A 27,138-nucleotide genomic window follows, 5' to 3' on the forward strand; every position below is an offset into this window, starting at 1 on the left:
CTTTAGCTCATTAGCATTGTTGGGTCTGGTGTCTTTCAGCTTCTTCTTCACAATACCCCACATATTCTCTATGGGGTTCAGGTCAGGGGAATTTGCAGGCCAATCGAGGACAGTAATGCCATGGTCAGTACACCAGTTACTGGTGGTTTTGGCACTGTGGGCAGGTGCCAGATCATGCTGGAAAATGAATTCCTCATCTCCATAGAGCTTTTCAGCAGACGGAAGCATGTAGTGCTCTAAAATCTCTTGGTACATCTGCATTTACTCTGGGCTTGATGAAACACAGTGGACCAACACCAGCAGCTGACATGGCTCCCCAAACCATCGCTGACTGTGGGAACTTCACACTGGATTTCAAGCAACTTGGATTTTGCTCCTCTCCAGCCTTTCTCCAGACTCTGGCGCCTTGACTTCCAAATGAAATACAAAACTTGCTTTCGTCTGAAAAGAGGACTTTGGACCACTGTGCAACTGTCCAGTGCTTCTTTTCCTTAGCCCAAGTCAGACGCCTCTTCCGTTGTCTTGAGTTCAGAAGTGGCTTGACCATGGGAATACGGCTATTGTAGCCCATTTCCCGGACACGTCTGTGAACAGTGACTTTTGATACCTGGACTCCAGCTTCAGTCCACTGTCTTTGAAGCTCCCCCAAATTCTGGAAGCGACTCTTCTTCACAATGCTGTTAAGGCTGCGGTCATCTCTCTTGGTTGTGCAGCGTTTCCTGCCACATTTCCCCCTTCCAACAGACTTTTTGTGGATGTGCTTTGAAACTGCACTCTGTGAACAGCTTGCTCTTTGAGAAATTTCTTTTTGTGTCTTACCCTCCTGATGGAGGGTGTCAATGACGGTCCTCTGGACAGCAGTCAGATCAGCAGTCTTCCCCATACTTGTGATTTAGTTTACTGAACCAAGCTGAGTGTTTTTCAAGGCTCAGGAAACCCTTGCAGGTGTTTCGAGTTAATTAGACGATTCAAGTGATTCGTTGAACACCCTACTAGTATACTTTTTCATGATATTCTAATATTTAGAGATAGGATATTTGAGTTTTCTTAAGCTGTATGCCATAATCAGCAATATTAAAATAATAAAAGGCTTGCAATATTTCAGTTGATTTGTAATGAATCCAGAATGTATGACATTTTTGTTTTTTTAATTGCATTACAGAAAATAAAGAACTTTATCACAATATTCTAATTTTCTGAGACAGTCCTGTATGTATTGAATGTGTGTGTGTATACAGGGGCGCCGTTTACCGACAGGCAAGTGCTTGGACCAGAAGGGGGCCCCCAAATAAAGTAGATTAATCCAATCCAACTTTATTTATACTGTATAGCACTTTAAAACCTCCAGACCAAAGTGCTGTACAGAGAGATACATAAAATATAAAACCACACAGCTCAGCTCACAAAAAATTCAATAAATAAATAACTTTAAAATAAAAGATACAAACACAAAACAAACCAGAATAAACGTAACAATTTCAAAATGTAATTTTCTTAAAAAAAAAGAGAACAAAAAAAGATTAAGAAGGTCCACAGCAACGACAACATGAAACACCCTTTAATTTACTGCAACGATATGTCGGGAAACCCCCTCAAGGGGGCCCCAGGCATTGCGCGCCAAAACGGCTTCTTAATTTCAGTTTCGTTGCTCCGCTCCGGGGGTGGGGTGGGACTTTACTGGCATTGATCTGGACCACTGACCTTGTATAAGATTCACAAGTGGACCTTTAACAAAAAAGTTTGTGTACCCCTGATATAGACTATATTTATTGTCGATATGTGTTGATTGATTGATTGATTGAAAAGTTTATTAACAGCTTGTATATTGGGTACAGTACAGTACAGCTCAAAACATACAATTGTTAAGGGGATGCATACCAGAGAAAGACTTTCGTCTTGTTTACATCCGGGTCCCCCATTTCCAATTCATCATATCATTTAAGACACTTGCACTTGCATGTCATGGTACCATAGCACCTCCAAGGCGCTAAAAATAAAACTTCAAACATCACAAAATAAACTGGTCAGACTACTGCTTGACCTTTCATCTAGAACCCACCTCACCTCTGCCCACTTTGACAACCTAGGATGGCTTAGAGTAGACGACAGAGTAGAGCTACTTGCAATGGGCCTGGTCTACAAGATACACTACACCTCTATGGTACCCATGTACATGTCAAAATTCTTCCCAAAGGTCAAGGAATACCATGATCATAACACCAGAGGGAGCTCCACAAATCATGTAAAACCCAGATTTGGCACAAAAAAGGGGGAATACACGTTTCGCAATTATGCCACATCAAGGTTGAACTGTAAAGGAGAGTAAAACTATACTTACCTTCAAAACCTCTCTTAAAGAGCACCTTCGGGGGAGAGCATTGCAAAACTGGCTCCGGTAATGGTACAAATCTCAACCTGTCGTAAAATGGACAGCTTCCCCCCCCATCTATGTATATACTCGCATTTTAGACTCTGTTACTAACTGTATATGCATGACTTTACTTTGAAATAGCAGATCTCTGTGAGCAGATGTAGTTTTTTGGGTGAACGTGTGCCTCTGCTCCGATCAGGAGTTGCAGCCCGCAGCCCCCCTGCCCGGACTCCGCTGCTCCTCATTGAGGAGAGTCTGCAGCGGAGCCGCGAAACCACGCGGCCCGTAGTGTAACACGGAGCCAGTTTCCTAAACCAAGCTAAATGTATGTCTGTGTGTGCATAAAGCTGAGTTCTGATCGGTCATAATAACATCGACTTTTGGTGATGATTAAATCGTTTACAGTGAAATGTACAGCACCCCCCCCCCGCGATCGACCTAACTCTTGTAACAAGTGAATTAGCTTCTGGTAGCAGTTGGGAAGTATTGGCAAATAACAGTATTGGGAGTGATCATCTTCCGATTATAATCAAGTTTGATATAAATCATGTGGTTGAGCTAGACGGTATCATGAGATGGACCTTTTCTAAAGCAAATTGGGAGATGTTTGCTAAATTGTGCGATAATGAATTGGATCAGATTGATATGGCGGAAAGTATTGATGAAATAAATGAGCAATTTACTTCAAATATAATTAAAAGCGCTAATCAAACTATTGGGAATAAAACTGGGAAACTTGGTAAATGTGTTAAGATGGTACCGTGGTGGAACAAAGACTGTAATGATGCAATACGAAACAAAATCAGGCTGTTTGGAAAGCTAAGAAAGACACATTCATTACATAATTTATTAGAATATAAAAAGGCACAGGCTCAGGTGAGGAACATTGTTAAAAGAGCAAAAAGGGAGTGTTGGAGAGGATTCTGTTCAAGTATTGGGAGAACTACACCATTACAGATGTAGCACTGAATTTCGGACTCCAGCTTACAGCTTCCTGCCTACTATCTGCCAAAGACCAGTATAGAGGAATGTTAAGCCCTCCCACTATTTTCCAAGAGGGCGTTGCCAGATTTTCAATTTCAGGTTTTAACCAGGAGATGGCGCTTCATTCACAAATACAGAAAGACAAGTTTCATGGACTTTCAGTTGTGATTTGAAGAGCATTTGAACACATCAATATTTTAGATCAACTAAAGTATATCTAATCTTGTAATTCAATAATATATAGTCTTTATATATTAAATAATCATAATGTAAATGTTTAAATTACACTTCTTTATTTGTTATGCTCATACTTTAACCTTTACAATCGTTTGCTTTAATATGCAGTATATTTTTGTGTTTGCTTCCTCCTGCTCCCTTTCGGACACATACTTTATGATTTATTATTATTATTAATATGAAGATATTATTAAGATAAGATAAGATGTTACTTTATTGATTGAACATTTTAGTTTAGAATGTGCTGTCCCACGGTAATTCAGAAGGCTCACAGGTCACATTCCGACCATTATTTAAAACAATAGGTGCTTTCACACCATCTACAGTTTGATTTGTATAGAGGGAGCTCTGTCAGTTTTCGAATTACCCATTTGCTTTCGGGGAGCCCTATTTTTCAGAGCACATCCTGCTACTAAATATGTCACATGCACGCTCTGTTGACTGGCGCAGCAGCGCGGATGTGATCAATTGCTATAAAAACACTCTTCTACTAATACAGACGGTGTCACTATGCCGGCGGATGTGGCCGTTGTTGAAGCCTCTTCAGGCTCCGCATCGGCAGGCCTCTCCCTCGGTGTGGAGCTGTCAAAATCGATCCTAACGCCGCTTACAGCCGGCCAACTAAAAGTTGTTTTCCGTTCACGTTGTCATTTTTAGACTCCTTCGCTTCTTTGCTTGTGAATCCAAAAGCTGTGACGCTTGGCTGTTTTCGTTTTGCCATATTTTTTTATTACACAGCCAGAGTTAAAAAAATATCAATATGAACATTTCAAATACCGCGCCGGCATCACCGCCATAACCATAGCAACGTAAGTAAGAATGCAGCGCCGCCACGTACAGATGGCAACACCCAGACATATTCACAAATATAAAACAAATATTCAGAAACTGTAATGAACAATAACTATTATTTATTTGAAGAACTGTTATTTACAGAAACTCAACATTTCTAATCTGTGTGACACAAATATGCACGATTGTTTTGGGCTCCCCCTATTTATCTCAAAGTCAGCCATCAAGGGAGCTCCCCCCCATTTTGAACAGTGTCTGTGGCTGAATGGCCAGCGATTAGGTGCGGCGCATTTATCATAGGTGATCAGAGCTAACTGCCTGCCGTCAGATTTCATTTAAAAAACAGATCTGATTTTAAGACTATTTCTGCGCTCATAAAGAATGATAAGAATAAGAATAATGCGTATTGAACTGGTTTCATTAATTAGTGAGTTTATTTAACACTAGAACCGCCAATCGGGTCAATTTGTGTGATGGGTGTTGTGTGTGTGCAATGTAACTTTTTTTCAATAAATATTAAAGTCTCCCAGTCCGTGACTTTTCCTGAAAGTGTGTTATGTAGCACCCTATGTTGTTAAAAATTGCATTCTAATAGCGGGATTTGACGGGTTTAGGTAGGCCTATACAAAAACCTCTGGCGGTTCTAGTGTTAATGTAATTAGGTACAGTAGAAGCCCTTTTTTATCAGTAACGAATTTAGCAGTTGAACATAAAAGTCAACTAACTGAGGGTCACTTGCAATTACAGTGTTGTGTCTAACTGTAAGCTTGTCACTCAGAGTAACCTACCGTTAATTTAGCTGCTGGAGAAGAAAGATCAAGGGGGGAGGGGGGCAGAGAGCTGTGGTTGATGGGCCATTAGTTGTGTAAATACACAGCTGAGAGCTGCTGTTTCATTCAGACTGTTTAAAAAACTGTAACAACGGACTATTTTTCTTAGCGAATGCATGTCAATTTAAATCAATACATACAACTATTTTTAAATCAATACATACAACTATTTTTTAAATCAATAAAAACATTTTCTAAATCCATAAAAGCATTTCAATTAATATTGGGAGTCATGTCATTACTTTGTTGAGAATGTGGCCGTGTAATAAGCGGGATAATTTGCAGCGACTTGTTCCTTATGGGGAAAATAACACCCTTCATCCAGATGAGGACACTTTCATGAAGTGAAGGAATTTCCTTCTATAAAACAGCTGTGGGCAGCAGTGAGTGTCACGGACATGAATTCATAGATCAAGGCAGACTGGTGCACACTCTCCTGTCCTGCCAGGCGACACGCCCGTTCTAAGCTGTGTCCCTCACTCACATCCCAAGCATCCCCGAAAAGTGTATTATGTTGTTACATCTCAGATGTTATGTTTCAGTTGTGCTCTGTCTATGTTCAGTGATGCAAACTTGTCACCTTTCGGCGAAATTCGCCGTTTTGAATCCAAAATAAGTCGTTTGTGTGATTCATGTAGATCTGCAATACAAATATTTTTGGGGTATGGGGGGGGCTGGGACCCGGAGTAATCTGCGGCCGTGAGCAGTTATGTGCCATCATGACACGCATGGTGTTCTTTTTTTATATATTATAATGAAGTACGAGCTGTGTGCTCGAGTCTTCCTGCCTGTCGGCTCTGCTCATGGATGTATAATAAGTCTCTGCTGCTCCGAGATGATGGTCTAGCTCAGGGGTCGGCAACCCGCGGCCCACGGGCCGCATGCGGCCCTTTAAGCCCTCTGCTCTGGCTCCCTTGAGCTTAGACAAAAATAAGAAGGAAATAAAATCAAAGTATTTGTAGGACTATTTATATGTTGTTGCACGGTTGAAAATGTTTCGTATCTTGTATTTTGAGGTGATACTGTGACACATAAATAAAAAACAAAACAGTTTTAATTAGGTCAACTAAAATATGCGTCAGATCCTGCTACGGTCCCGCGCGAGCGCCTTTTCTTGGAGGTGCTCGCGCGGGGACCCCCGGCTCGATGAGCGAACTATGGATAAATCAAAGAAAAGTACCGGAGGAACACAGGATTTAATTCTGTGTGGACAGTTATATGCTTTCACAGCAAACGATGCTGGTTTACCGGTATGTTTGATATGTAGAGAGAAGTTGTCAACGGTGCTGCAGCCTTTACGTATCGAGGAACAACAAGGGAGAGGAAGACAGCTGACGATCTTCAGTCATAATTCAATGGGGTATGTAATTTATTTCAGAAAACACTTTTTGTTATATTCCATGGAATGCTCTTCACGTCCCGATAGCAATGAATATATTAAATGCTTTGACAATAAATACATACAACAATTAATCTCCGGAAGCCGTAGCGCTGTAAAAAGCACGAACAATCATTTTAGCCGGCCCGGCTAAAATAACTGGATGGCCTACCTGCCTGTCAGCCTTCCATCTGTGCACAAACTTATCTCGTGGCCTCATTGATGATGCGCGTTCATGTGTGTTGGAGGAGGCAGGGGCGGACCTAGCACATTTGGTGCCCTAGGCGAGCTTCACCACTGCGCCCCCCCCCAAAAAAATATCAAAACATCTTAACAGTTATACAGTAAAGTACTGCAGCTTTATTTATTACAAGCAAGAACAAGAGCTAAGAATAAATGTAAAGTGCACACTAAAGAATTAAAACAAATAAACAACTTAGCTAACAAACAATAATAATATCAATAACAAACAATAAAAGAATGTGCAAATTTGCTTTCAAAGAAAATTAAGAAGAAATGTAAAGTGCACACTAAAGAATTAAAACAAACAACTTAGCTAACAAACAATAATAATAATAACAATAACAAACAATAAAATAACGTGCACATTTGCTTTAAAAGAAAATTATGTATTGTAAAATATGTTACACATGTCAAATAATCAAAATATAATATGCTAAATAAACAAACAAATACATAAAAATTACAAATTCACTTTGTCTCAAGAACTATTTACATTCCACTCCCTATCATCACACAAGGTTGGCCTACATATTAGCTCCTACTGGTTTCCATTTACAGTGCAATCCTTCTGGCCTTCCTCGCTGCAAAGTCATCAATCACATCATCATATGAAATCTGACCACCAACCTCATGGTTAATACTGATTACAGCCAGACCACTGAGGCGTTCTTGAGCCATGGTGGACCTCAGGTATGTTTTCAAGAGTTTTAATTTGGAAAAACTCCTCTCGGCTGAAGCTACTGTTACTGGTAGCGTTGCACTGATCCGCAGAGCAATACACAAGTTGGGATATATTTCGGTGAGCTGCTTTGTGTGTATGAATTTCAACAACTCAAGAGTTGTCATGCTCTTTGATGGCAAGTCAGGTACATTTTCCAACTCCTGAGCCAGCTCCTTCCCATCCAAATCAGATTGCCCTCCATGGCTTAAGGTGTGTGCAAGTGCCTCTGCTTGCTTCATCAGCTCTTGGTGTGGCAGGTCTGGGAAGTTGTACAGAATGCCAAACTTGTCTTGCACATGTTCAAGAGTGGTAAACCTCTCCTTTTGTGCTGACACTGCAGCATCTACCACCACGTTAAAGAACGTTACCTCCAGATTTTGCAAGGCATTCCTCAATGGCTCATCAGGAGACTCATATGAGAAGTGCCTCTTTGTTGACTTCAGCCGCTTTTGCACAAGGACTGCATCCACATTCATGTCTTCACACATGTCCTTGGCTGATGTTTGTGCAGCCACAAAGCCTGTGGCTCTGTAGGATTTGAGAGCTTTTTCAGTCTTTTTCAGTAGACTTACTGCGACATCCACTTGCATTGTTTGGGACTGCAGGACTTTGCTCACCTGCTGAATTTGACTTAACATGTCATACCAGACCACTGTGCACAGTGAAAAGCGGAATGACCCCACTTCTTCTGCCAGAGACTGGGCTTCAATCCTGATGATTGGGTCTTTGGCCTGGTTTCTCACCTCAAGCAGTGCCTCTCTCACAGCTGCGGCTTCATATCGCAGAGGCTCCACAGCTTTCACTCTGCTCTCCCATCTGGTTTCTGACCACATTTTGAGTGAAAGGTTGACGTGTTTCTTGAGGATGGCCCATCTCTGTAGAGGCAGAAAACAGGCAGTATAGCTTCTGCACAATGCCAAAAAATGATATGGCATCTTTGGAGCTTTTGGCAGCATCAGCAATGACCAAATTGAGTGTATGTGCCCCACAAGGCACAAACAAAGCTCTTGGGTTCAACTGCAGTAGCCTGGCCTGTACTCCCTTGTTCTTCCCTCTCATATTTGCACCGTTGTCATATGACTGTCCTCTGCAGCCATCAAAGGCAATCTGCAACTTCTCCAGCCTCTTCAAAATCAGGGCGGACAAACTTTCACCAGTGGACTCCTCTGCTACTAGGAATCCCATGAAGTGCTCTTTAATCTGGGGGTCTTCTTCCAGTGTCACAATTCTGATGACTACTGACAGCTGTTCAGTGTGGCTAACATCCGGGGTGCAATCTAAAATGAGGGAAAAGTACTTGCATTTCTTTATTTCTTGCACTATTGTTGATAGAATCTTTCCACTGATGCATTCAATCAACTCATTCTGAATGGTTTTGCCCAAGTAGCTGTGGTGGGATGTTTGACTTTTAATCTTGTGGATGTGGTCTTTCATCACTGGGTCAAACTGCGCCAAAAGCTCAACCTCTTTCAAAAAGTTTCCATTTGAAGGAGAGTGGAGTATTTCTGTCTTTCCTCTCAATGCCATATTTCGCCCTGCCAGAGACTGTACAATAGCAACCAGTCGTGTCAGCACTGCTCTCCACCGACTCTTCTCTGCCTCAAGGAGGGCCTGCTCCTGTTTGTCTATTGTTGTACCTTGTTTTAATCGAACTGCCAATTCTTTCCATGACGCCAAATTGTTCAGGTGTTCCGGACTATTTTCATGGCTGGTCAAAGCAGCACTTGCATTTTTCCAATCCGACAGTCCTGCATTTGTTAAATGAATTTGTTTTGGAGATAAAAGTTGACAACAAAAACAAAAAAGACTGTTCTTCTTTTTTGAATATGTCACCCAACTTCTTTTGATCCTTTCTCCATTTACTAAGGTCCTGCTGAAGTACTGGTGGTGGCAACTTCTCCCATCATCTCTCCTTGGGAAAATGAAATCAGGTGTTATCTGATATGGTCCTCTCCGAACAAACTCTGTCCTCATTGTGTCTGTGAGATGTGAAGGGCAGTCAGCAGGATCGGTTGGTAGTGGATCGTCTGTCTTTGCTGCATCTGGAGGGCATGTGAAGCACATTTTCTCACCTCATATTCACAATATCTTCACACACACACACACACAAACACACACACACACACACGCTGTTCTGACGTTCCTTGCAGTGGTTCTGGGCCTATACATATATAGAGAACACACAAGAGCAAATATATTGGCTGGATTAGAAATGGCACGACAGTCATTTTTACATTCAATTATTTATCATCACATCAGGAACATCTATTGACATATTGTACTCACCAGAACAAACAGACACAGTGGTCAGTGGCAGGGTGGAATCAGTGGTCATCTCATCAGGATGAGCAGCTTGCTGTTCTGACGTTCCTTCATGTGGTTCTAGGTCTATAAATATAGAAAGAACACACAAGAGCAAATATATTGACTGGATTTCACATTCAATTATTTATCATCAGGAACATCTATTGACACATTGCACTCACCTGAGGAAGCCGGCACAGCTGAGGTGCATGGCGGTTCCTTGTCAACTGATGCAGCAGATGGTCCCAGATATTTTTAAAGTGAATCTAAAATGATATAACAAAATGTGTATTATCAACATTGAATAATTTCCATTTGTTAAATGTAGCTATTATTTAGTTAGTAAGCATTAGGACAGCCTGACAGGTCTGATTCAACTAATCAAGAGCTATGCCTATCTTATTAGAACAGTTGAATCAGGTGTGTTAGTTCTGGGTTGGAACGAAAACATTCAACAGGACTGGAGTTGAGAACCACTGAGCTAGTTAGCTAACGTTAGCGCACATTATGACAGGGTTGAATTTGGCAAATGTTTGACTCGGATAGTCAATGTGCTTTCTGAGGTAAACTTAACGTTAGCTAACGTTACCAATTAACTAACATTCCACCACACTGGCTAGCTCGCTACACCAAAACTAACATTGTTATTATTACTAATATTTCTATTTCATGACACAAAGAAAATAGCCTTATGACAGTTTCGACTGAATGGCAATAACAAACGCTGGCTAGCTAACGTTGGCTTGGCTAACTAGCAAGATTACATGATCCATTCGCTAATGTTGACAATACAATCAAAATTGCATACCTTTCACCTTGGCACGTTTCTCTTCTTCTTCTTTTCTTCTGTTTTTATACTGCGCCCCAGATGGCTTTTGCCTCTTCATAGTTCTCTAACGTTAGTCTTTCTTTCCTCAACGCTCAATTTTATAAACACTTGACCGATACCCATCAATGCACAGCGCTCTAGCATGTTCTGACTGTGAACACCTAAAGCCGAGGCTCTTAGACCGACCGACCGTTTTAGATTTTTGGCTCATTTTCCCTTATGTTAGAATTTTTTTTTTTATGTAAGAATAATGGTTGCAGATATAGAGGGGGGGGCGCCAAAACTAAACCAAGCAAAAAAAACAAAACACATTCCCTTCCCTGGGAGGAGGGAATGTGTAAGAAAGTCTGAAGGAAGAGGCCTTTTTTCCCCGGTTGTGTATTTTCAAATTCTAGCGCACACGAGCTAGTTTCTCCATTCTTACCTACCCTACCTTTAACTCTTTTTAGGATGCAGCTATATGTTTTATTTATTTCAAAGTGGGCCCATTTTAATAATATTTTTTTTTCCTTCCAATGTGCAGAAGACTCCCCAAGTGCTGTGTTTCATTTATTTTAAAGTAGGCCTGTGTATTATTTGTAATTCTCCTTATAGGAGTTATTTGTTTCTTATTAGAGGTTAACAGTTGTATATAATGTAATAAATAGCCTAATAAATGCAAAAAAACTGTAGTTTTTTTCTGATATAACAATAAATACAACTTTATTAGCTATCAAGCTATAAAATATGTTTTGCGGCTCCAGACAAAAAAATGTTGGGGAAAAAGGAGCAAAATGGCTCTTTTGGTCAAAAAGGTTGCAGACCCCTGGTCTAGCTTCAGCAGCTATATTACCTACGGGTGCGTTCGTTAATATTAACTGTGCGTCCGGAGTCACTGTGGCACAGACTGGACCGCTGGTGAACAGCTGTTAGAACGAGCCGTTCAGGTGTTCAGAGCAGAGCTCCCTGTCGGAGCGGCAGAGCGTGATGTGAACTGAAAAGTTTTTCTGTGGCAATATTATTTAAGGAATCGTTGAGCTAGCTAGCTGGCATACATTTTCACTATCTGCTAACGTTAGCTTTAGCCTTCTATTTCTAATAGTTGTTTTTCATAGGCTATAAACAGAGGTGGTATAAGTATATATTGTACTTGAGTAAAAGTAGAAGTACTCAGATCTTGTACTTGAGTAAAAGTAGAAGTACTCAGGTCTTGTACTTGAGTAAAAGTATAAGTACTCAGATCTTGTACTTGAGTAAAAGTAGAAGCACACAGATCTTGTACTAGAGTAAAAGTAGAAGTACTGAAATCTTGTACTTGAGTAAAAGTAGAAGCACACAGATCTTGTACTAGAGTAAAAGTAGAAGTACTCAAATCTTGTACTTGAGTAAAAGTAGAAGCACTCAGGTCTTGTACTTGAGTAAAAGTAGAAGCACACAGATCTTGTACTAGAGTAAAAGTAGAAGTACTCAGGTCTTGTACTTGAGTAAAAGTAGAAGTACTCAGATATTGTACTTGAGTAAAAGTAATAGTCCCAGAGTGTAGGAATCAGGGCAGGAATTTCCCGAGGGCCACGAGGGCCTTGTGCCCTTAAAAATGATATCTGCCATAAGGCCACAGTGGCCTTGATGCCCTCTCTGACTAAGTTTTGTGGTTTAGCAGTCTGCCTCTTTTCTGACGCGGCTTCAACACCAGCATATTTTGAAGGAGGGAAAAAAAATCAGCGGTGCGCTTGATTTGAGCCTGGAATGCACCGCTCGGACGGTCTATAATGACAGTTGACATCAGTCTAGGACCTATCTCCGCCCACCCCCTCACGCGTCCGTGTGCATAGGACGGTCTAGGACCTAGCTAGCTGATTCTCCGCTCAAGAAAAGGCTGAGGTGAGGTAAGGTTTTGTGATGATCCTGTTTGTCGTTAAGTTTTTCATTTGTCCAGCTTTAAGTGTAATTTTATGGATAACATTACTATTTCTTGCTCGTATGGTAATGCATAATTATAATATTTTAAAGTGTTTTTGTTACTACTTGGATAAGTTATGTTGCAGTTGTGTTCTTTTTTTATTATTATCTAGTGCTAGGCAGTTAGCGCTGTGTTGTTAGCTGTCAAAGACCTCTGTGCAGACTTATTTGACCACCGGCGATCGCAGACGGAAGTTCAAAGTTTGCTGCTCGTTTATATCGCCCAATTTTCAAAACGCGATCAAAATACCCATTCACATGTCTTGTGGCATGCCTGAACTGTCCACAAAAAAATTACGTTACCCCCACTGGCCAGAACTAGCTTAGTTAGCTTAGCATAGCAACTGCCATTCAATTACATTGTAATTGACGTCCTTTCAAAACATATTGTGTTAAAGTTATTATGTAAGCTTAAATAAAGTAATGAACTCATTATTTACCTTTCGGGCGTCTGGAAAATGGCCTTGGTTTTGTGGAAATGTCCAGGGAAACCGTTTATATGCTTAATCCATTTACAAGGAAAAACAGTCAGTATTTTTTCATGTAATTCCACCATGATGTCGGCCAACTCTTTCTGGTCAGCCGAAACAAATGTATGCATAATGCCATACATCGACAAACTTGTGAAGAAGTCCCCTATCAAACCAAAAGGTCTTCATTTGTTGTCAACCAACTGTTTCTCAAAGACGGCGCTATATTTCATGTGTGCACCGAACCGAGTTTCCATTACAGAAAAGCGTGACTTCCGTATCTGACCTCGTACTCAAAAGGTGGAATAAAAGTCAATACACTTTGATACGGGGTCAGTCAAACAGACCCGAGATTCCTGGTGTTATGCCACCTATTGTTTGTAAGGGGTATTGCATGCCTTTCCGTCTCCAAATTAAGCCATCATCCCATTTGCGCAAAGAGGTTAACGTGAACGACTGCCAATCAATAAGAGATTTTGTCTCATTGTTTTTTGTGTTGTTACTTGCGGCAACATTAGTTTGTTTTCTTTTATCATCCCCAGATAAAACTATGCCGAGCAAACAGCGAAGGGAGAAGTGTATTAAAAGAAACTTTGAAGATGCAGCTAAAAACTGCAAAACAATGGACTCATTTTTCAGGAGGTAAGTGGTAAATAATGATTCAAGAGGGAACAAGATATTGTAGTTTGTTAGTATAAGTAACAGCAGCACACCTAAAATTAACGTGACAGATTATGACACTCTGCCCCCGATTAAAACTGTCCCCAATTTGAACGGGAGAGAAATAAGCTAAGTATATAAGTTAGGGTAACCAGTTAAAATAACGTACAGAGGTTGTATCGCATATTGAACACTCATTATTAGTGTTTATTAGTTCATTAGTTCTATAAGATAAGTCACATTACCCTTTAAATTATACATCACATTACGTTTATTAATTTATGTTAAAAGTATGTGATCAAATGGACATATTAAATTAAAATACTAATTGTTTTTTAGTTGCAGTAAGGCAGATCAGTCAGTGGACAGAGAGCCAGAAAAAAAACAACAGAGAGTTGGACATGAAGAAGAGCAGACAAGAGTGGAGAGACAAAGTCCAGTGAACATTGATGAGAGAGGAGGAGATGATGAAGGCCTTGATAATGATAGGGAAACAGAAGTAACAGGAGGAGATTCTGAAGTACCAAGACAACGAGATGGTAGAGGAGGAGAAAGAAATGAGACAGATTTAGAGAAGGCTGGAGGAGACAATGGGCTAGAAACCAGGGAAGAGAGAGGACAAGAAAAGGCAGGAGAAGATGAGACCGATTACAGGAACAAGGGAGAGGAAAGGAGAGAAAAAGGAGAAGACATGGAGGGACCGGGACAAGGCCATGACCAAGAGGTAGATGGAAACAGCAAGAAGAGAAAAACTACTGCCACCACTGTAGAGTCTTGGGAGTATGACTGGCTGCACTTTGAGAAGGACAAGGAAGGCTATGTTACTAAGTTGTGGTGCTGCATCTGCAGGGAGCACTATAAAAACCGCACTGCACAACACACATATATCCATAACACAGACACATACATAACTGGCAGCACAAATGTAAAAAAATGTACAGCCAAAACACATTATGAGTCAAAAGCTCACATCACAGCATGGCAGCAATCAAATCAGGCTCCAACTACTTCGAAAACAGTTACACAGCTCCAGAAGCTCTACAACAAAACCGAAACAAAGATGTGCAAGTTATTTGACATTGCATACACTGTAGCATATACTGAGCAGCCGTTTAGTCTGTACAAGACTCTTGTGTCAGTGGAGCGCAAGCATGGGGTGGAGCTCGGGTTCACCTACCATAATTCAAAGTCCTGCCGCATATTCATTGAGCACATTGCTGGCAGCATCAGAGAACAACTTCAAGCTCTGAAAAAATGTGAGCCTTTCTACTGCTCCTTACTGTTTGATGGCAGCACAGACAAAGGAACATCAGATAAGGAAGTCATAAGCATAAAGCTTATTGAACACGGCTCCCCGACAATCAGATTACTTGGGTAAGAATAAGAGAGACAAATAGTCTACTATATAGATGTAAAAATATGTTTGTTTGTTTTTTTGCTTTACAATTAATTAGAAAAGGGCAGGACAATTGAGAGAAAGAATGTAATGATTTTACATAGGTTCAGGTGATTGTAATTACATTTTCACTTATTTAATAGTAAGAAGACCTAATTCTTAATTTCTTTTTTGTGTTCCATATTTTTTAAAGTATTGCAGAGCCAACAGCATGTAATGCAGATGGAATATTTGAGGCCATTATGGAAAAGTGTGCAGACAACAACATTGATCTGAGTGGCTGCTTGACAGCAACAGCAGCTGATGGTGCAGCAGTCAATTTTGGGAAGACAAATGGTGTCCTCACCAAACTACAGGGACATGTGCCGTGGATGCTTAAAGTACATTGCATTGCCCACAGACTAGAGCTATGTCTGAAGGATGCCTTCAAGGGCACATACTTTGAACAGGTAGGAGGAGTAATTCTTCTATAAAATATGAAAATAGAATTTGTAATACAATGTCTGATTAATGCCTTAATAATGCCTATTTAATTCTGTATTTTCTGTTTTTCTTTGAACAAGATTGATGACCTGCTCATGAAGATTTACTCTCTCTACCGTCGTTCTCCCAAAAAATGGAGGGAGTTGAAGGCCATTGGAGAGGAACTGGAGGAGCACGTCATTAAACCAGCTCGCTCCGTGGGGACCAGGTGGATAGATCACAGGAGGAGGGCTGTTTCCTGTCTTGCGACAAAAAACTACAGAAGCATTGTTACCCACCTCCAGGAAAGACAGGATGAGGCATCACCAGACAAAGAAAAGATCAGGGCAGTGTTAAGGTAGTTGATCTCACCAAAGTTTATTCTTCACATGGCACTGTATCAGGATCTTCTATCTGACCTGGCTGAACTCTCACTGAATTTCCAAGGCGATCAACTGCCCTTGTCGTGTGTGCGTAGCAGGATCCTGGCTGCACAGGCTGCGCTACGCAAACAAACAGAGAAGCCAGGCTCCTATCTCCGTCCAGTGCTTGAGTCCTTCACAACCACCAGTGAGGAATTTGCATACAATGATATTAACATCAGAAAGTCCAATGTTTCTGCCGAAGCCTTCCTTCTGTCAAGGAAAAACATAGTTGACAACATCATTGCGGCCATTGGTGAGAGATTCTCTACTTTCTTCACCGACCCTGTACTCCTGGCTGCCGAAATATTCGATCCCATCAATTTCCCAACAGAACCAAATTTCTTAGAGGAGTTTGGGGAGGAGGAAATCCATCATTTGTGTAAACACTTCGAGCCCCTCCTGACCAAAAATGGCTGCAATGTGCCTGAGGTAGACAAAGAATGGTTCAGAGCCAAACACAACATTGTGCGTCACCATAGTAGGGAAACTTTCCTCCCATTATGGTCCAGATTCTTGTTGGAGAAGGGAAGAATGTACCCCAATCTGCTGCACCTAATACAAATAGTCCTAGTTTTTCCTGTCTCTACCTCTCAAGTTGAACGGCAGTTCTCAGTAATGAAGAGAATGCAGGGCGATTGGCGTTTAAGCGTGCACACTTCAACAATTGAAGATCTACTCCTCATCAAATCCCAGGGTTGTGCTCCTGCTGAATATCAAAGTGATGAAGCTGTGGCAAGATGGTGGGCAGCTGGCATCAACAAAAGGAGACCCAATATTCATCCCTATGGTCAAAGGAACCCCAAAAGTCCAAATCTCCCTGACTCGTCATCATCTCCATCTTCAAGTGACTCAGAATAAGGACGCACCTTGACGTAGGCCCACTACCACAGTCTCACAGTGAGCCAAACATGTCTGTGCTATAAGAATCCTTTGTAGTTTTAATAAAGAATTTGTTTAATTGCAATTTGGTGTCCATTGAATGCTTAATAAATATATATAAAAGTATTGTAAATGCATATACAATCGTAGTCACTTCATATCGTATGTTAAATCATTGTTTTAATTTATGGCCTTGGTGCCCTGGCTTTTGGCCTTTGTGCCCTTAAAAAATTGACAACTCAAAAGGCCAAGTGGCCTTGCCCCTAAAATGACGAAATTCCAGGCCTGGTAGGAATACTCTGTTACAGTAAAAGTCCTGCATTCAAAATGTTCCTCAAGTAAAAGTAGAAAAGTATTATCATCAAAATATAGTGAAAGTAGCGACAGTAAAAGTAGTCATTGTGCAGATTGGTCCATTTCAGAATAAAATATGTTTTATAATGATTGATCATGAAAGTGTTCTCAAAGCTGGTAAAGGTGCAGCTAGTTTGAATGACTTTGTATACAGCAGGGTAGCTTGTGGATTTACTCCAGGTGGAACTAAAGTCTGAATTAACACTTGATTATATTTCACTTAATTAATCCACATCTGTAAAGTAACTAAAGGTATTAAATACATGTAGGGGAGTAGAAGTACACAATTTACCTCTGAACTGTAGTGGAGTAGAAGAACAAAGTAGCAAAACATTGAAATACTTAAATAAAGTACAAGTATTTCAAAATTGTGCCCAAGTATAGTACTTGTTGAGTTTATGAACTTAGTTACTTTACACCATGTGGCTAAAAAGATAAAAAGACTTAAGCCTTGCACAGAGTCACGAAAATACATTTTCAAAATGCTCAACAGTGCTGCCAAAATTATAAACTGACTGCTACACAATTTAAAATAAATGCTTTTATATATTTCTATTAGATGTGACTCTTTGGCGTTTCTGTTATTATTAACACTGCTGCTTTAGTTGTTCTGACTGCTAAAATCCTCTGTCATTCCGTGGGGTGGGGGAGCCGGGGGCTCGGATCCTTGTCACCTTTTTCATACCTGATGAGTTTGCATCCCTGTATGTTAAAAAGCCTCAGTCACCTTAATTCATGTAATAACATCTCAGGTCAGTAACACTCAAAGCTAAATGTGCAATACCATGTTCACCTATGTTACTATTTATAATGTTATTGTTGTTACATCAGAAGATGTACATATTGAAATGATTTCTTAACTTACAGTAGGCTATTTTTTATAATGTGTGTTGGAAGGATTTATTAAATTACAATGAATATTGTCATTGTTGAAGGCTTTTAGAGAAGGGTGAACTATAAGCCTTAATTACATAACATTTTATACCTAAAAACATAAAAGCCACAATAAATAAATCACAATTATTCTAGTTATTTTTACCTCCCGTATTGCTTTCAACCCACCAGCTTTTATGGTGTTGTTACGTAACGTCACTAACTGTAAGCTTGTCACATACAGTCTATGGTCACTCAGAGTAACCTACTGTTAATTTAGCTGCTGGAGAAGAAAGATCAGGGGGGGAGGGGGGTAGAGAGCTGTGGTTAATGGGCCATTTGTTGTGTAAATACACAGCTGAGAGCTGCCGTTTCATTCAGACTGTTTAAAAAACTGTAACAACGGACTATTTTTCTTAGCGGATGCATGTCAATTTAAATCAATACAGACAACTATTTTTTAAATCCATAAAAGCATTTAAATTAATATTGGGAGTCATGTCGTTACTTTGTTGAGAATGTGGCCATGTAATAAGCGGGATAATTTGCAGCGACTTGTTCCTTATGGGGAAAATAACACCCTTCATCCAGATGAGGATCCCTCCGCTACACTTTGGGATCCTGATCGACCGACGAAGCTCCATTTTAAAATATACATATTTTTGGTGAATTACTGAGTTTAGGCACGTTAATAACGTTTTAATGAAGTTGAATACAGTATATTCATATGTGTCAGTGATTTCATGTCAATTCGGCGAACATAAACATAAATGATCGTGGTGAAGATGATGATTAAATTAGGATTAAAAATCGAGAGCCGGGCTGCATTTCCTCCCGTTCGTTTTTTTCGAATAACAAAATTATTTTGTTAAATAACAACATGGTGATGTTTTGTAAATGATTACATGTCTCTTATTTAGCACAGTAGTATGATATCCGTGACATATGGATCTTAACAAAGTTCCGCTGTACATCCAGCATACTGTATCTCACTTTATTTCACATGAGCTCCAGTGTGGAACCCCACTGCACCCCCTGGTGGATCAATGATCCATTGCAGCTAGCTTCATTATAATTACATTTATCTATCACGGGGGCGGTCTCAAGTCAAGCTGGAGGTTTTCCCTTGAGCGAAAGCAGATCACATACCAATCACGGCCCTCGCGTTTCAAACTGTCTGAAATGAATCGCTACATCTGTAGATAAAGTATGGGGAATGATTAAGAAGATGAGGGGAATAAGACATCAGAGTAACCTGCCAGTATTAGAGATTGGAGGGGAAGTTGTCACTGGTGCTTTGGAGAAGGCAGAAATTCTAGCTGAAAATGTTGTCAAAGTTCATTCTTCGGAAAATTTGACAGAAGAAGGTAAGATCAGGAGGCAGGAAGTGTTAGATGAGCATCCTAATGTATATGAAGAAAGACATTCGTCGCAGAGTGTTGTAAATATACCTTTCTCTATTCAAGAGTTGAGAAGAGCATTAAGTAAGTGTAAAATGACTGCTCCTGGGAAAGATAATGTATGTTATATAATGTTGACCAAATTAAGTGATTTTGCATTAGGAAAGCTGCTGGAGATGTACAATAAGATCTGGGAGAAAGGGAAGCTGCCAATAATATGGAAAGAGTCAGTCATTATTCCTATTAGGAAACCTGGGAAAGATCCAACCAGTCCAGGCAGTTATAGACCTATAGCTCTGACATCACACTTGTGTAAAGTTATGGAAAGAATGATAACAGAAAGGCTAACATACTACATTGAGAAAAATGAACTAATGACTCCTTATCAGAGTGGGTCTAGAAGAGGGCGGAGTACTTTAGATCCACTGCTGTGCCTGGAGTCTGAAGTCAGGAAAGCCCAAGCGAACAAGGAGTGTATTGTAGCTGTATTCTTTGATGTGGAAAAAGCTTACGATATGATGTGGAAGGAAGGATTATTAATAAAACTGGACATTATGGGTCTGGGAGGTAATGTATATAATTGGATTATGGATTTTTTTTTTGGCCGTGCCATCAGAGTCCGAGTTGGCAAGTCATATTCTCGAAGGCATGAAGTTGAAAATGGAACCCCGCAGGGGAGTGTCATCAGTCCTCTTTTATTTTCTATCATGATCAATGATATATATACACAAGTAGGATCTGATATTGGTAAGTCACTTTTTGCAGATGATGGAGCTATTTGGAAAAGGGGCAGAAATGTAAAATATATTGTAGCTAAGATTCAGGAAGCCATTAGGGAAATTGAAAGCTGGTCTCTGACATGGGGGTTTAGATTGTCGGTGGAAAAAACTGAAACTTTATTTTTTACGAGGAAAAGGATAGGTGAGGAGGTTAGGTTAAAACTTTATGGACAAGATCTAAAGAAAGTGAAGACATTTAAATTTCTGGGAATATGGTTGGACGAGAGAGTCACATGGAGTACTCACATTGATAAAGTAGTAGATACATTTAAAAGGGTTTTAAATGTTATGAGGTGCTTGGCAGGCACTAAGTGGGGGGCTGATAAAGCTGCTTTGAGGAACGTGTACACGGCCTTAATTAGATCAGCCATAGAATACGGACTAATAGTGTATGGTTCAGCTGCATACTCTTCTCTTCAAAAATTAGATAGAGTCCAGGCACAAGCACTAAGGATATGCTGTGGGGCAGTAAGATCTACACCAGTGTCAGCACTTCAGGTAGAGGTCGGAGAAGTACCTATTTCTTTGAGGAGAAAGCAGTTAATTGTTAATTACTTGGCAAATCTACAGGGTCATAAAGATACTCACCCTACTAAACAAACTGTACAAACAAGTTGGGAAAGTAACAAAATAAAAAAAGAAAGTTTTTGTTTTTGTGTTTCGGAAATATGTAAGGAATTCAAAGTTAAAGAATGGAATATTAGTCCGACGGTGTTGTTATCAGCTGTTCCACCATGGTTGCTACCTCAACCTATAGTAGATTTATCACTATTGAAACGGGTACATTCAATGGAAAACAAATTCAATGTACAGGCTTATGTGAACACTGTTCTACATGAACAATATGGGCACTTTATAAAAATATTTACTGATGGATCCAAAAATCCAGAAAATGGTCTAACTAGTTGTGCATTTTATGTTCCTGAGTTAAAAGTCAAAGTGGGAAAGCGTACAAGTGATCACATTGCAGTATATACAGTAGAGATGATGGCTATCTCTCTAGCACTTCAGTGGGTAGAGGAAATACAGCCAATGCGAGTGGTCATTTGCTCTGACTCCAGTGCAGCTCTGGAGAGTATAAACAACTTCTCTTCAGAATGTCGTCAGGATATTTTACATGAAATTTTACAAAGCATGTTTAGGTTAGTTCATCTGGGAATTGTTGTTCAATTTGTGTGGGTTCCAGCGCATGTGGGCATTAGAGGGAATGAAGTAGTGGATCAACTGGCAAAATGTGGTTTGAAAGCAAACCAGATTGATATTATGGTACCCATCAGTAGAGCAGAAGTCAAATCTTTTACAAAAGTGGTTATCAAGCAACAATGGCAAAGACTATGGGACAGTAACACCAAAGGAAGACATTTATATCAGATACAAAGGGAAGTAGGAACAGGAAGCACTTGGGGGAGTAGTAGAAGAGAGCAGAGCATTAACAGCAGGATAAAATTGGGACACTCTGGACTAAACTCATCACTGCATCTGATTGGAAAACATCCAAATGGCAATTGTGATGGTTGCCAACAACCAGAGACAATACATCATGTATTTTTTAGCTGCCCGGATTATAACAGACAAAGATTCATTCTGAAAACTGCACTGGAACAACTCAACATCAAGGACATGGATTTCAAGGCAATATTTGAAAGTAAATCAAAAAATGAAGCAAACAAGCTGATCTGCAAATTCCTCAAAAGCACTGGTCTGAGGACAAGGATTTAGTATGAACATTTAATAACTAAACAGTAGGTGGCGATATATGCTCCAAGTGGAAGCGATTCGCCATTAAATAAAAGAAGAAGAAGAAGAAGAAGAAGAAGAAGAAGAAGAAGAACGCCCGGGTGGCGCTGAAAAACAGCGACTTAAAAAGCTGAAGTCTCTGGAGGTGGAGGCTGCTAAATATTCTAAATTGACGGACCTATTTGGTGCCGGGTTCACCGCCCCAGCAGGTGTCCTGCTGCGCCGGGAGACGAGCGAGTGGAGGCATACATGGTAAGTAACATTAGCCTGGGGCTGGCCAGGCAACATTTTTGAGACATGTCCAAAAAAAAAGTAGAAAACGTTTTTACATTGAATGTGATGTGACCTAATTAACTGCATAGTCCTATTTGTGACAACATATTAGCCCAGAGTTGAAGGGCTGTGAATGTTGGTAGTTGTGGTTGATTTTGTTAATAAATATGCCGAATTGTGATATTATGGGTTATTATTGTTCAGATGATTTAGCTAGGCTAACTAAGAGCTGCTAACGTCAGCGGTTTCTTGTTGCCATAGCAACAGTAAACGTTCACATGGATCAACGAGCTGTAAGTAGAGATGAAGCTGCAGAATCAAGCTGTATTGTAAATACAGATGAGATACAGATGGAGCACTGAATTTCAGACTCCAGCTTACAGCTTCCTGCCTACGACCAGCCAAAGACCAGTATAGAGGAATGTTAAGCCCTCCCACTATTTTCCAAGAGGGCGTTGCCAGATTTTCAATTTCAGGTTTTAACCAGGAGATGGCACTTCATTCACAAATACAGAAAGACAAGTTTCATGGACTTTCAGTTGTGTTTTGAAGAGCATTTGAACACATCAATATTTTAGATCAACTAAAGTATATCTAATCTTGTAATTCAATAATATATAGCCTTTATATATTAAATAATCATAATTATAATGTAAATGTTTACATTACACTTCTTTATTTGTTATGCTCACCTTTACAACCGTTTGCTTTAATATGGAGTATATTTTTTATATGTTTTTGTGTTTGCTTCCTCCTGCTCCCTTTCGGACACATACTGTATGATTTATTATTATTATTAATATGAAGATATTATTAAGATAAGATAAGATGTTACTTTATTGATTGAACATTTTAGTTTAGAATGTGCTGTCCCACGGTAATTCAGAAGGCTCACAGGTCACATTCCGACCATTATTTAAAACAATAGGTGCTTTCACACCGTCTACAGTTTGATTTGTATAGAGGGAGCTCTGTCAGTTTTCGAATTACCCATTTGCTTTCGGGGAGCCCTATTTTTCAGAGCACATCCTGCTACTAAATATGTCACACGCACGCTCTGTTGACTGGCGCAGCAGCGCGGATGCGATCAATTGCTATAAAAACCCTCTTCTACTAATACAGACGGTGTCACTATGCCGGCGGATGTGGCCGTTGTTGAAGCCTCTTCAGGCTTCGCATCGGCAGGACTCTCCCTCGGTGTGGAGCTGTCAAGCTCGACCCTAACGCCGCTTACAGCCGGCCAACTAAAAGTTGTTTTCCGTTCCCGTTGTCATTTTTAGACTCCTTCGCTTCTTTGCTTGTGAATCCAAAAGCTGTGACGCTTGGCTGTTTTTGTTTTTCCATATTATTTATTACAAAGCTAGAGTTAAAAAAATATCAATATGAACATTTCAAATACCGCGCTGGCATCACCGCCATAACCATAGCAACGTAAGTAAGAATGCAGCGCCGCCACGTACAGATGGAAACACCCAGACATATTCACAAATATAAAACAAATATTCAGAAACTGTAATGAACAATAACTATTATTTATTTCAAGAACTGTTATTTACAGAAACTCAACATTTCTAATCTGTGTGACACAAATATGCACGATTGTTTTGGGCTCCCCCTATTTATCTCAAAGTCAGCCTTCAGGGGAGCTCCCTCCCTCTTCGGGGGAGCCAAGCTCCTCCTAGCTCCCCCCCATTTCGAACAGTGTCTGTGGCTGAATGGCCAGCGATTAGGTGCGGCGCATTTATCATAGGTGATCAGAGCTAACTGCCTGCCGTCAGATTTCATTTAAAAAACAGATCTGATTTTAAGACTATTTCTGCGCTCATAAAGAATGATAAGAATAAGAATAATGCGTATTGAACTGGTTTCATTAATTAGTGAGTTTATTTAACACTAGAACCGCCAATCGGGTCAATTTGTGTGATGTGTGTTGTGTGTGTGCAATGTAACTTTTTTTCAATAAAATATTAAAGTCTCCCAGTCCGTGACTTTTCTTGAAAGTGTGTTATGTAGCACCCTATGTTGTTAAAAATTGCATTCTAATAGCGGGATTTGTCGTGCCGTGTAATAAGCGGGATAATTTGCAGCGACTTGTTCCTTATGGGGAAAAGAGTACCCGTCATGCAGATCAGGATCCCTCCGCCACGCTTTGGGATCCTGATCTGCCGACGAGGCTCCAATAAAATATAAATATTTTTAGTGAATTACTGAGTTTAGGCACGTTAATAAGGTTTTAATGAAGTTGAATACAGTATATTCATATGTGTCAGTGATTTCATGTCAATTCGGCGAACATAAACATAAATGGTCGTGGTGAAGATGATGATTAAATTAGGATTAAAAATCGAGAGCCGGGCTGCATTTCCTCCTGTTCGTTTTTTTCGACTAAACAACATTATTTTGTTAAATAACAACATGGTGATGTTTTGTAAATGATTACATGTCTCTTATTTAGCACAGAGTATGATATCCGTGACATATGGATCTTAACAAAGTTCCGCTGTACATCCAGCGTACTGTATCTGACTTTATTTCACATGAGCTCCAGTGTGGAACCCCACTGTACCCCCTGGTGGATTAATGATCCATTGCAGCTGGCTTCATTATAATTACATTTATCTATCACGGGGGCGGTCTCAAGTCAAACTGGAGGTTTTCCCTTGAGCGAGGGCAGATCACGTACCAATCACGGCCCTCGCGTTTCAAACTGTCTGAAATGAATCGCTACATCTGTACTTTGAATTTTAGCACAAAATACAAGTAAACCTATAGGAAATAATTACATTAATTTGCAATATTTTCCATTGAATTTATTGTAATCTTTCAATTCATTTATTGTTTACTGAGGTGATAACTATTTCATAATTTGTGTGTAACTTTAATTTCTGTGTAAATGTGTTACTTTTACTGTAGTTTTCAAATGGCTGTGTATAGTGCTGTCTTGAGCATTTTCACAATTGTCACAAAGATCTGACTTTTTTGCATTGGAAAACACTAAGTGTCATAATGAAAACATGGCAAAGCCACTAGTGTTGTTACGCTCCCGAACGTTTTGTTCAATATGAACTAATCTTTTATCTTGTACATTATTCTGTGGTTTGGAGTTATTTCCCCATCCAATGATAAATGCTTTCCCTATGTCCAGCCCAGACAGGTTCAGGGCAAGTCCAGCTGGTCAGTTCAGGGAGAGAGCCAGACCAGATCAGGCAGCCCAAAGACTGCACCACCTGAGAGGGAAAAGGCTGTAGAGAGTGAGGAGTATGTCAGCCCAAAGACAGGATCACCTGAGAGGGAAAAGGCTGGAGAGAGTGAGGAGTGTGTCAGCCCAAAGACAGGATCACTTGAGAGAGGGAAACAGCTGTTTAGAGCTATGAGTGTGCCAGTCTAATAACTGATTTTTTTTTCACAACCTGATCAGAGAAATCTCCAGTCATTTTTAAATTACCATCCTCAGCAAAAAAGTAGCAATCCAGTGGTGCAGAAAGTGTTCTGTAGCAGAGACGGCACCATTAGAAGGTGGCTGACGTACTGTCCAGAGCGTCACATGCTGTATTGTTTCATCTGCATGGCATTCGGTAAGAGAACTGATAGCAGTCTGTTCATCAGTGGAATGTCAGATTGGAGGCATATACACCAGCGCACAGAGGAGCATGAGAGAAGCAGTGGACACAGAAACTGTGCTGAAGCTTACCTCTTGAAATCCGCCAGTGCTGATATCAGCAGTGTGTTTGGTGGCAGTCAGATGTCGGCGCACAGGGAGCAGGTCAGAAAGAGACGGCAGGTTTTGGAGCGCATCATAGATGTCATCAAGGTTCTTGGGAAGAGGGGGCTTGCATACAGGAGGTCAGAAAATGAGGCAGCATATACTCTGGAAGACCACACAGTTGATCATGGTAATTTCTTGGAACTCACACTTCTACTGGGGAAGTATGATTTCTGTTTAAAAGAGCATCTGGGCAGCTGCATTGAGAACAGCAAAAAGTTCCATTTGTCTGGTGGCACGAGAGGCAGAGGCTCCCTTGTAACTTTACTCTCCAAAACCACAGTCAACTCAGTGATAGATGCAATTCACCATCTGATTCAAGAAAACATCTCCAGTGATATCAAGAAAGCAGTAATGTTTTCAGTGCAGCTGGACACAACACAGGACATCACCTCTCAGGATCAATGCTCTATAATTATGAGGTATGTTACTGATGTTGTTCATGAGAGGCTTGTTGCAGTGCTGAAGTGCAGTTCATCCACTGGACAGGCCTTTGCCAACATGCTGTCAGAAGTTCTGGACAAAATGGGCCTCAGCAAGACCATGTGCATTGGAAATGCGACTGATGGGGCATCAAACATGCAAGGCCAATACAAAGGATTCTCCTCACTATTGTCTGCACAATCTCCAAACCAGGTGCATGTATGGTGCTACGCACATGTACTAAATCTGGTGCTTGCAAACACAACCCAGATTGTTATTGAGAGTGGGTCTCTGTTTGCGCTCCTCAATGGCATTGCGGTATTCATCAAAGAGTCATATAAAAGGATGAATGTGTGGGAAGAGTCAGGCCGAAACAAGAGACGTAGACGCCTTGCTCCTATTGGCGAGACACGCTGGTGGGCCAAGCATGAGGCCCTGAAGAAGGTGTTTGGCTCCTTTGGAAAACCGGAAGATGGTCTGTACGTTGATGTGCTGTTGACATTATCAGCTATACAGAAACAGGCAACAGTGAAACCATGTATCCGTGTCATGGCCAGAGGATATGCAGAGTCATTGCTCAAGTATGAGACGATCTTGACGGCTCAAATCTTCCTCCG

At 40.5% G+C, this 27,138-nt stretch overlaps 2 protein-coding genes and 1 long non-coding RNA gene across 3 annotated transcripts in view; 2 read left to right on the plus strand and 1 right to left on the minus strand.

Annotated features, from left to right (window-relative positions):
- LOC307042849 (uncharacterized protein) overlaps positions 1-2,616 on the minus strand; it is a gene marked incomplete at its 5' end in the record, with an annotated part of 4,443 nt that extends 1,827 nt beyond the window's left edge. The window contains one exon of the mRNA XM_079687013.1: positions 2,550-2,616. Coding sequence (XP_079543139.1) covers positions 2,550-2,616 — 67 coding nt within the window. The remainder of the gene's footprint in view (positions 1-2,549) is intronic.
- LOC307043415 overlaps positions 1-27,138 on the plus strand; it is a 49,311-nt gene that overhangs the window by 14,818 nt on the left and 7,355 nt on the right. The gene's annotated exons all lie outside the window — the stretch shown is intronic.
- LOC307042850 (zinc finger protein 862-like) lies at positions 13,648-25,566 on the plus strand (the record flags this gene model as incomplete). The annotated part of the gene is made up of 6 exons (XM_079687014.1): positions 13,648-13,739; positions 14,097-15,131; positions 15,347-15,602; positions 15,717-15,973; positions 16,094-16,293; positions 25,481-25,566. The coding sequence occupies 6 exons, from the start codon at positions 13,648-13,650 to the stop codon at positions 25,564-25,566; spliced, it is 1,926 nt and encodes a 641-aa protein (XP_079543140.1).

The sequence above is a fragment of the Notothenia rossii genome, assembly GCF_949606895.1.
Source record: "Notothenia rossii genome assembly, chromosome: 6".
NCBI lineage: Eukaryota > Metazoa > Chordata > Actinopteri > Perciformes > Nototheniidae > Notothenia > Notothenia rossii.